Source organism: Oryx dammah, unplaced genomic scaffold, assembly GCF_014754425.2.
Source record: "Oryx dammah isolate SB20612 unplaced genomic scaffold, SCBI_Odam_1.1 HiC_scaffold_29, whole genome shotgun sequence".
In the NCBI taxonomy this organism is placed as follows: domain Eukaryota; kingdom Metazoa; phylum Chordata; class Mammalia; order Artiodactyla; family Bovidae; genus Oryx; species Oryx dammah.
This window is the reverse complement of record NW_024070213.1, coordinates 89951009-89962003: the sequence shown is the minus strand read 5'-3', so window position 1 is coordinate 89962003 and position 10995 is coordinate 89951009. Positions and strand designations below refer to the sequence as shown.

Here is a 10995-nt window from a genome sequence, read left to right as displayed (position 1 = left end):
TCCCTCTGTTTCTTGGCCTGAGCCCCCTGCACCCTATTTTCCCAGCTCCCCAACCAGCTCTCCATCCAAGGCCCACACAGTCAAGAACACATCCTGCTGTGAGATTCAGATGTGTACCTTTTCCTGCCTGGGTGGCAAGAGCCCCAGAGGGATGCTATACCTTCTCTCACTCTTGCATTTTCCATCTCCTCATCCTCCTTCTCCTTCCCAGGCCTCCCCCTTCTACTCCCTTCTTCCCCTAGGTCCTCACTGAGGCTCTGCACCCATCCTGTAAACTCCTGAGGCTTGATGGGCTGGCAGAGTGGCTGTGGGGACACAGGGGAGGTATGGAAACGCTGAGTTGTCACTCCTGGGATGGGAGGGTAAGTCTCTCGGGGATTAGGGCTGTGTCCAGCCCTGCAGGATGGCCCCTCTCCCAACCTAAGCTTACTTCAGATGAGTAACCCTGGGGAGACAAAGCAATTTGGAAATTTGGGGTGATTACCAAGGTGTGTTTCGAGTTTTGGACTTGACCTCTTTCTGCCAGGCAAACCAAAGCTGATAATACCTCAATTGGTTGGCACCGTCAGCCAGCCAAGCTCCCAGCACTATATAAGCGCCACCTCTGGCCCAGAGCTTCAGAAGGTCTCCGAGTTTCCACCAACCTTCTGGTCCGCTCTCCTTTTGGAATACCTTGCTGTCCACCATGAGTCGTCAGGCCAGCTACAGCCAGCAGTCCTGCAGGTCTTCCAGCGGGAGCCGCCGGCAGGGCTTCAGCGGGCGCTCAGCTGTGGTGTCGGGCCAGAGCCGGGTCACCTCCTCCAGGTCCTCCTTGGCCTCCCGCTCAGGTGGGGGTGGTGGTGGGTCTGCCGCCTGTGCCATGATGGGAGGAGGCTTCGGCAGCAGGAGTCTCTACAACCTGGGGGGGAACAAGAAGATCTCCATCAGCGTGGCTGGAGGCAGCATCCGGGCTGGAGGGTTTGGGAGCACCAGTGGGGGATATTTAGGAGGCAGTGGTTTTGGAAGTGGTGGAAGAGGGATGGGCGGGGGCTTTGGTGGAAGAGCTGGGGGCTTTGGAGGGGGAGTTGGTGGCTTTGGAGGAGGGGCTGGTGGCTTTGGTGGCCCTGGTGGCTTTGGTGGTCCTGGTGGTTTTGGAGGACCCCGTGGCTTTGGTGGCCCTGGTGGCCTTGGCCCAGGTGGCTTCCCTGGGGGAATCCAGAAAGTGACTGTCAACCAGAGCCTCCTGCAGCCCCTCAATGTGGAGATTGACCCCCAGATTGGGCAAGTAAAGGCTCAGGAGCGGGAGCAGATCAAGACCCTCAACAACAAGTTCGCTTCCTTCATTGACAAGGTGAGCCCACCTCGGGACAGCTGGACAGTGAGAAAGTTTGTCCTAATGAGCTTGGCCTCTTCTTCCTCTTTTCCTTTTGCACCCAAGGAAGGACTTGCAGGTTGATCCTCTATCTCCATCCCTCAGGGGCGGGCCTGCTGAGGGAGTGGTAGATAATGAAACGATCTCGGTCCCTTACTGGATGGAGCCACTACTCTTTGTGTAAGTCCTGTCACCGCAGCTCTGTGAGGTGCCTCTGGCACTGCTGAGACTGTTGCCCCCATGGATGTCCCCTCACTGTTGGCTTCTGTACCCCTTCTCCATCTCAGGAAAACTGTCAATTGCTCCTCTTTGAAAGAGAGACCAACTCTGCCAAAGCTGGATATTTACCTGAGTGATGAATTAATCTACTGTCAGCCTAAGGAGAGGGATGCAGAGTGTTTTTTTGGGGGAGGGAGGGGGTAAGGGTAAGGGGTACCTCTTCCTAAGTGATTATCATAGGAAGATTTCAGCGTGAAGAGCTGTGAACGTTAGGCCACTGACCTTGGTATACGCGTGTCTGTGTGTAGGTGAGGTTGAAGCGACATTTTATCGGGCTTTCTGTGCTCTGACTACTCCATATCATAGTGGGGACACTATGGCAATAGTTGTGGTGACTAGAGAGTATCCAGGCTTGATCAGCTGCTAACTGAGGGTTTCAGCAGGACTGCTGAGTATGAGGTGTTGCGATCTTTTTGTGATCATGGGGTAGTATCAGGTCTTAAAGAAAGGGTTTGTAGGGACTCACTGGGGGTCCTCTCACCATACATAAGAGACTTGGGCAAAGCTGAAGATGAAGTTGATCTTAACACTGGAATATCAGACTTTGCAGAGGGGAAGCTCTTCAAAGCCTAGTGACCTACTAGTTCCTGGCAGACACCTGGGTGTCCAGATAAATTATTCACAGAGAGGTAGAAAGTGATGTGAAAATACTGTTCTCCACAGAAGGTGGAGAACTGTCCAAGACCTTCTCAGCAAGATCTCTCATCATCTTTGAAGGGGGATTCCCATGTCCTGGGGTCCTGAGTGGCCAGCATAAGGCGTGGCACATGCCTGGTGCTCTGCAAACGTTTGTTGAATGGTCAATTGATTGATATTTATTCCACTGTTTATACAGTTGGCTTTGAGCTTGTGTACAGAAACATTTTGTAGCAAATGAAAGTTTGAGACATCTTTAGCTAGTGGTTCAGTTTAAATGCAACTGAGTCTTACATTTAACCAGGCTGGGCAGCAAGGGCCCATCCTCGGTGCGTCTGGGCCCGTGTTCCTAGGACTAAGGCAGCCCAAGAGGCATTTCTCTATGGTTTTCTCTATTTCTCACCTTAGTACAGGGCACCCAGACGTACTGTAAACCTCTTCCTGGAAACTACATCTGCTGTAGGCTCTCAAATCTCCTGCTATTTATTGAGTACTAAACGATTGAGGAATGGATGGATGGATGAATGAATGATACAGTGGGAAGGTCATCCAGTCTGGGCATCAAGAAACCTCAGTTTTGGTTTGTTACTAGCTTGTAGTGTCACCTTGGTTACTCTGGGCCTCAGTTTCCTTATCCGCACAGCAGGGCTCCACCTCCGTTGTAGGACACTGATGTTGCTATCCACATGGGGTTAGTACTGAACTATTGTAGCAGGCAAAATGTAACCCAGCAGGAGGGACTGGGAGACCCCTGGGAACTCTGTTTCTAGGAAAGTCATCCAAGACTGGAGTTGGCTGCAGACTGCTCCCTGATGTCCTTTTCCTATTGGATGGCAGGTGCGGTTCCTGGAGCAGCAGAACAAGGTCCTGGAGACCAAGTGGAGCCTCCTGCAGGAGCAGGGATCTGGCACTAACACTAACAACCACAACTTGGAGCCTTTTTTTGAGAACTACATCAGCAGCCTCAGGGCCTTTCTGGATGGTCTGCATGTTGAGAAGGACAAGCTGCAAGAAGAGCTGAGGAGCATGGAGGGGATGGTGGAGGACTTCAAGAAGAGGTGGGTGCTGCTCAGTTCCTGGGGCAGGGGGTGGGGCAGGGTGGGTTGGAGGGTGGGAGGGGCCAGCTCTGTTCCAGCCAGCTACATGTTGGGCAGAATTTACCCCCACCTTCTCTGACTTTCAAGATCCCAGTCTTTAAAATAATGGCTCATGGTTTGTTTGGGGCAGTAACCCTTTTAAGAATTTAATGAAAGGGTGTATCCATGTAAGTTTGGTGGGGGTGTTCCAAGACACTCTGAAGTTCATTCACAAACCACGTAGACTCAGACAACACCCTCCATCCTCCTTGGATTAGATCATCTCCAAATTCCCCTCCAAATATGGGCTGTATTTCCCTTGTCAATAGGCTTCTGAACGAGAGGCAGCTTACTTTAAAGTTAAGAGTATGGTCTCTGGGATCCGAGTGCCTTGGGCAAGGTCTATTCCACCACTTTCAGCTCTGTGATCTTGGACTAACTCTTTACCTTCTCTGTGCCTCAGTCTTCTCATCTGTAAAATGGAGACAGTGATAGTATTTATTCACTGTAGTGAGGCCTGAATGAATTAATACATGTCATTCACAGAATAAGACCTGGCACATTTGTAGTGCCATTCTTGGTTTTCATGAATTCGAGAAGTACTTACCAAGAGCCCATGGGGCTACCATACTTGCTGCACATAGAGTGGTTCCAGGCCCTACCCTCTGACAGCACACAGTGCTCAGTGAAGCCTGTAGAAAAACCAGGTCTTACCTGAACCTGGGAGGTGGTGCATGCAGGGCCCAGGCCTTGAGCTAAGGGCAGGACGAAGAAGCCCCGAGTCTGCACTACTTACAGGAAGTGCTCTGAGGCCATGGTGACCTCCTGGGGAAGATGGGCCAGAAAGTGCCTCTCTTCTCACAGATATGAAGAGGAGATCAACAAGCGCACTGCGGCAGAGAATGACTTCGTCGTCTTGAAGAAGGTGAAGGGTCTCTCCCCCACCTCCCAACCCAGAGCCCTGCTGAATAGGGTGCGATGAGGTTGAGGGGAGAAAAAGTCCAGTCCTCTTATTTAGAGGGTCTCCTTCAGGCCATGTAGGTGAGGGAGGGCCACGGAGGGAGCCAGGGAGCCCCTCCACCCTAGCAAGCTGGGAGGGGCTGGGCCTGACATCTCAGGGCCTGGCTGCTCCCCTCCTGGGAGGAGGGTCCAAAGGGTCCACCAGCCATGTGGCTCCCTCCTGATGGGCCTGTGGGTCTATGAATCCCATTAGATCTTGAGTTGTGATCAGAGAGTGGACGAAGAGAAGGATATATATTAGTATATATATTTCTCCCCCTACCCCAGGAGTGTATTCTGAGGAGCAATTTAAAGAGAGCCTTTGGGAAAAAAAAGAGAGAACCTTTGAGTGTTGCTGATTTAAATCCTCCCCCAGACCCTCCTCACAAATTCTCCTCACCCAGTCTCTGTAACGGCCCCGGCCCAGCCCTTTCTCTTCTTTTCACCTTCACAGCCTCTTTGGCTGTTTTCTGAGAAGGGTTCTCTGGCCCAGCCTGAAAGGCAGCCTGTTTGGTAATGTTAGGCCCAGTCTGCCTGTGCCCGGGCATCTCATTTCCCCTGAGTGGGAGCTCCGGAGGGCGGGGGCAGGCCCCTGTGGCCCCTTTGCCCAGCTCCCTCCCTCAGTGCCCAGGACCAGGCTAAGCCCACAGGTCAGAGGGGACCATGACTGAATTCTCTCCCAGGACATTGATGCTGCCTACATGACCAACGTGGAGCTGGAGGCCAAGGTGCACAGTGTGACAGACGAGGTCAACTTCTTGAAGGCCCTCTATGATGCCGTAAGTCTGCCCCTCACCCACATGCCTCCTGTCTCCCAGAGAAAAAGTTTCATCTCTCTGTCCTTCTGACAAAAGTGGCACCTTCTCACCTGTCCCTCAGTTGGTTCAGAGCCCTTCCTTCTGAGCTGGTGGCTTGCGTCCCCTGGCGAGCTCAGGAGGGGTCATGTCTGCCTGGCCCTGCAGGAGCTGTCCCAGATGCAGTCAGACACGGGCGACACGTCTGTGGTCCTGTCCATGGACAACAACCGCTGCCTGGACCTGGACAGCATCATCGCCGAGGTCCGCGCCCAGTATGAGGCCATCGCCCAGAGGAGCAAGGCTGAGGCTGAGGCTCTGTACCAGTCCAAGGTGGGTGATACCATCATGTCTCTCCAGGAGGGCCGAGTCTGCTCCAGAATCCTTCTTCTCCTCATTTCCAGCATGGTGGCCCCTCTCCCTCCTACTAGGCTGGTTTGCTATCAGACATCTCCCTTCCTAATCAGAGAGCTCTGACATTGCTCTAACGTGGTGCTTCTCAGCTGGGGTGGGGGGAAGGTCTGCTTTTCCCCCAGGAGGCATGTGGCAATGTTTGAAGACAGGTTTGAATGCCACACCTAGGGGTGGGGGTGGGGTGCTACTGGAGTCTGGAGGGTAGAGGCCAGAGATGCTGCTGAACATTCTACAATGCATGAGATACCACTCTCCCACCAAACAAAAAATTACTCTGAAATGTCGCTAGTGCCAAGCTTGAGAAGTCCTTCACCTAAAGCCCTCTGGCTGCATATCTTTTATTGTTGGAAACACTTCCATTTTGCTCGCACCCAATTGGGCCCTGTCATGCTTGCTTCTGATCTGATCACACTGAGGGGTTGAAGCCAGTGTCTGAAAGGAAGTGGGGGGAGAGCAAGGGAGACTGAGCAAAGTTAGAGGACGGGGGAATTCTGTACACCTTTCTCCCATCCCCAAATCTGAATGGGGCCTAAGCTAGCCCTTAAGCATCAGACTCTTCTGAGTTTTCTGCCCCAGAAGTATAGCTTGCTGGGTAAGAGATGGCTCCAGCATCTGAAATGTTTGCATTCACGCTCCAGCCCTCTTACTTGATACCTTGGAGAGTTTAGTCATGGTACTCAAGCAATCTGTGTCTCAGTTTTCCCATTCATAAGATAGGGATAATAATGCCTTTCTCACCAGAGAGCTGTGAGGTTCTATGAGGTAAAGCACAGGGCTTGGGGCAAAGTAAAAGCTCAAAAAAATCCCAGCAGCGACTGTGCTGGAAGACGTGTCCCTGACACAGAGGACAGAGCACCTGATTCCTCCAGTGGGTGACCTTGCACAGGCCCTAACTCTTGTTTTTGTTTTGCTGTTTGTGATGCAGAAGGGTTGGAGTAGGGGACCATAGTAGGCCCTGCTGACCTTTTGAATGTGTGACTCTTTTTGGGTACAGTTGGGTGAATTGCAGACCACAGCCGGCATGCATGGGGACGACCTGAAGAGTATCAAGAGTGAGATCATGGAGCTCAACCGGATGATCCAGAGGCTGCGGGCTGAGATTGAGAGCGTCAAGAAGCAGGTGGAAAGGAGGAAGGAGCACTCACCTGAGACTGCGGGCTGATGCCTGCACCATAAACTCAGGGCTCAGCACTCACGTCTCAGCCACTTGCATGCTAAAATTGACGGGGCGTGCTTCTGGGCTGTGTCTTATAGACCCAGATCCTGCCTGCCTGGAGACTGGAGGCTAACGTGGACCAGAAATGTTGAGTTCAGACATAATTAGGGAGGTTGGGGAAAGAAGCTGTGTGAAGACCAAATTAGGAGAATAGCCAAGGTAGCTCACATCGACATGGATTAGGGCAGAGAGACAATTCTTTGGATAATTCAAGAAGACTTCCTGGAGGAGGAGGGCTTTCAAGAGATGCTTAGACTCTTACCATGAGGAGAAGAGAGGTATAGGAGGAGTCCAACTCCTGAGCTGGCCTAGGTCCTTGAGGCCAGATGGTGTTAATCCCTTTCCTGGAGGCACTAGGATTTCCATTGAAGCCCAGGCTTAATCTTCTTGGGTTTTAGTTTCCTCATTTGTCCAACATGAGGTGATCCATGTGTAAGCCCCAAGCACACAGGCAGGCTCTCAGTGAATCCACTTGACCTAAATTGGACTTCTGGTCCCCCCAACCCAGAATGCCAACCTGCAGACAGCCATTGCTGATGCAGAGCAGCGTGGGGAAGCGGCCCTCAAGGATGCCAATGCCAAGCTTCAGGACCTCCAGGCTGCCCTGCAGCAGGCCAAGGAGGACCTGGCCCGGCTGCTGAAGGAGTACCAGGAGCTGATGAATGTTAAGCTGGCCCTGGACGTGGAGATCGCCACCTACCGGACCCTCCTGGAGGGCGAGGAGTGCAGGTTACTTGGAATCCCTTTGGTTTCCCCGAGGCTGAGAGGTCTGGCGGCTTTGCTGCCTGAGCATGCGCGTGTGAACTGCTGGAGATGGTGGTAGCCCTTAGCGGGCCCATTCCACCCCCGACTCCTGCCCCTTTAAGGGTTTTGAGATGCTGCCAATCCTTCAGGAGAACTGTGCTTTCTATGCAATAGTGACACCATCAGAAACTTATCTTGGGGAGATTTTCCTATCTTTCATGTCTCATATTTTAGCTGTAAAATACATGTCTGAAAAAGAGGAGGACTCATAGGCATAAGGGCTTCCCTGGTAGCTCAGCTGGTAAAGAATCCGCCTGCAATGCAGGAGGCCCCAGTTCGATTCCTGGGTCAGGAAGATCCCCCGGAGAATGGATAGATTACCCACTCCAGTATTCTTGGGCTTCCCTGGTGGCTCAGCTGGTAAAGAATCTGCCTGTAATGCGGGAGACCTGGGTTCACATCCCTGGGTTGGGAAGATTCCCTGGAGAAGGGAGAGGCTACCCACTCCAGTATTCTGGCCTGGAGAATTCCATGGACTGTATAGTCCATGGGATCACAAAGAGTCAGACATGACTGAGCGGCTTTCACTTTCACAGGCATAAATACTATTTCTACGTTATTTCTTTATTATTTAAGGCCTTAAGAGTAGGTTTCTGAAGAGTGGGTTCTTGTAGGCTGGCACTTGGTTATAGGGCTCTGGCCTTTAAAGGGACAGATATAAACATTATTTACTATATAGGCCCCTGAGGAGCGGGAAGAGTATGGGTCGACACACCAATGACCCTCTGCTCTGATCCTCTTGAAGGTGATGTTAGTGGGAAAGGGTAACAATTTAAGCCCAACTTTACCCAACCGGTGGAGGAATGCATGTCATGGCATTTTGAGCACCAATTTCTTACAGTCAGCATCAGTCAGGAAGGAGCTAGGGGGACCAAGGCTTTCACTGCTGTTGACCTAAGCAAGGTGTATTTAAGGAAAAGAGGCTCCGGCACAGATGCTAATACGGAGGTCTGATCTTCCCCAACAGGATGTCTGGGGAGTGCCAGAGTTCTGTGAGCATCGGTGAGTACCGGGTTCCTTCTCAGGAAAGGAGCTGGATGCTTTGGGATAATGTTTCTCAAACCGAGGAGGCGGGCGGAGGGTACTGTGGGCCAGCGCTGGTGGACTGCACCATTTGCAGGCTAGGAAGAGCCTGTAGGGTGGCGGCGGGGGAGGCCAACCTCCCCTGCCCGGCTGTCTTGAGGCCTGCCCTCACCCGACTCCGCACAGTCGGGTGCGGTACCCAGGGGCGGGCTGGACCGGCCTCCCAGAAGCTGGCTGACCCCGAATGTTCTTTGCAGAGATGGTTCACAATACCACCACCAGCAGCAGCAGTGGCGGCAGCGGCGCCCTGGGAGGAGGAGCTGGGGGTCGAGGAGGTCTGGGGAGCGGCGGTCTGGGCAGCGGGAGTCTGGGCAGCGGAGGCCGGGGCAGCAGGGCCAGCCGCGGGGGCCTGGGCTTGGACGGCAGTTCCGGCGGCGGCTCCGCGGTGCGCGGGGGCGTCTCCAATTCCGGGGGCTCGAGCGCCGTCAGCGGGGGCGGCGGTCGCAGCTCGGTCCGGGTCACACAAAGCTCCTCCCAGAGCCAGCGGTCCCACCATAAACTCTGAACGTTGTCTCGGACCCACCAGCCCCCTTCACCTGCCGGCACACTCTAGCTCTGTACGCCCTTTCACATACCAGTGGGACCCTTTCCCTACGTAGCTTCTGCGGCTGGCACAGCAGCCCAAAATTTCCGGGGAAGGGTGATCTGGCGGAAAAACCATCTACTCCCATAAGGCCGAGCCGCGGGGCAGTGCCCAGGGGCTGGGCTGTGTCACCGCCCCCACCCCGCAGGGCTCCCCACCCCAGCCCATGTTCCACTGTCCTATGGGAAAGCCCCAGCCAGCCCTGTGCACAACCCGCTACTCCCCCCACCCCGCCACCCCGCCCCGCCTCGGCGCCCCTTCTCCCCCAATCTCCTGTTGATGTTTTGGTTTCCCTCCAGCAGTACTTTTCCTTTCTTGGCACCAAGATATGTATGAATTTTCTGTTCTGTATCTGCAATAAACCGCATTTATTCAGACACAGTGGTAGACTTTTCCTTCTGGATTCCAAGGTCACTGGGTTTGATATCCACTGCCAGTGGCTCACCGCAGTCTCTTTCCCACACAGAGCTTGGCCTGAGCTTGAAGCCAGAGGCTACCAGGGAGTTTTGAGAGTTCCCAGACAGGAGGGACTGTGTCTTTTATCCACTGAAAACTATGCATGACATATACCAACTTTCTTCATTGATCAGATTTTCAATTCATAAAAGTTTCATTACCCTTGAAAAAAAGTTGTAGGTTTGATTACCTTGCTTTTGAATCATTCCAGAAATGTCTGAAATTGTCCAGTCATTACAGCTCATAATTCAATTAGTTGCTGAAGTTGTATATTTTCAAAAGCAATTGTAAAAATTTGAGTGTTTTATAACACAAAATTGCATATGTATTTTAACATGTTTGCTATGATGAGGTGAAAGTGAAAGTGTCAGTCTCTCAGTCCTGTTCAACTCTGCAACCCCACGGACTGTAGCCCGCCAGGCTCCTCTGTCCATGGAATTCTCCAGGCAAGAATACTGGAGTGGTTTTCCATTCCCTTCTCCAGGTGATCTTCCTGAACCAGGAGTTGAACCCAAGTCTCCTGCATTGAAGGCAAATTCTTTACCATCTGAGCATGGAGCCTTCAAATATAAAGTTAGGAGAACTGTCAAAGACCCTGAATGGCCCTGTGACAGGTCACCCCTGACCCTTATCCCAGCTACAGCACAGAATCAAGGCAGACCCAGGAGGACTTTCGTAGAACACAGGGTCAGTGCGGGGTCTGGGAGGTTCAACTCAAACCAGGGACATGCAGGTAGACAAACGTGAGTGTATGCCTGAGTACCTTCTCTTTAAAGTGTGGTCCTCATCAGCATAGAAGACTGACAATGTTGGATAAACAGAAAGAGAGGACACACCTCCTGGTGATCTCAGAAACTCTTTGCTAAGTAAACACAAGCTGCCAAATGCTTACTGCCTAAAAAGACACAACATACCACTGCAGCTTTGACACTGAATGTTCTAGCTCTGAAGTGAAAAGCTTACCTGCAATAGTCTGAGGCCGACAGAGAGAAGCCTGGCAACTGCCCATGGCAGCCTGTGCTCCAAGGGGGTGTAGCCTCACCTTTCAAAAGCAAACCCACTGTTGGGTACACCGCCCCGCCCCCTCCCAGGCAGTGATGCAGTGTAACACACCTTTAGCCCAAGGACAGAAGAGATACTTTTGACTTGTTTCAAACAGATTAAAAACTTCTCATGTTCCTTTAAGTACATGATTAAAGAAAAGCTTTCCTGTATCTTTTGTAGGCTTAGCAATATATCACAGGGACTTCCCCTGTGATCCAGGGGTTAAGGCTCAGAGCTTCCAATGCAGGGGGTGCAGGTTT

General features: G+C 52.4%; 1 protein-coding gene across 1 annotated transcript; it reads left to right on the top strand.

Annotated features, from left to right (window-relative positions):
* The first annotated feature begins 634 nt into the window (after window positions 1-634).
* On the top strand, window positions 635-9612 carry LOC120858250 (keratin, type II cytoskeletal 3-like). Its single transcript, XM_040234190.1, has 9 exons — window positions 635-1330; window positions 3104-3324; window positions 4207-4267; window positions 5025-5120; window positions 5304-5468; window positions 6544-6669; window positions 7274-7494; window positions 8537-8571; window positions 8850-9612. The coding sequence occupies exons 1-9, from the start codon at window positions 686-688 to the stop codon at window positions 9155-9157; spliced, it is 1878 nt and encodes a 625-aa protein (XP_040090124.1). The 5' UTR covers window positions 635-685; the 3' UTR covers window positions 9158-9612.
* The last annotated feature ends 1383 nt before the right edge of the window (window positions 9613-10995 follow it).

Coding starts and splice junctions, on each gene's coding strand:
- LOC120858250 (XM_040234190.1), top strand. CDS start 686: ATGAGTCGTCAGGCCAGCTACAGCCAGCAGTCCTGCAGGTCTTCCAGC. Junction 1,331..3,103: donor TCGCTTCCTTCATTGACAAG/GTGAGCCCACCT, acceptor ATTGGATGGCAG/GTGCGGTTCCTGGAGCAGCA. Junction 5,469..6,543: donor AGGCTCTGTACCAGTCCAAG/GTGGGTGATACC, acceptor TTTTGGGTACAG/TTGGGTGAATTGCAGACCAC.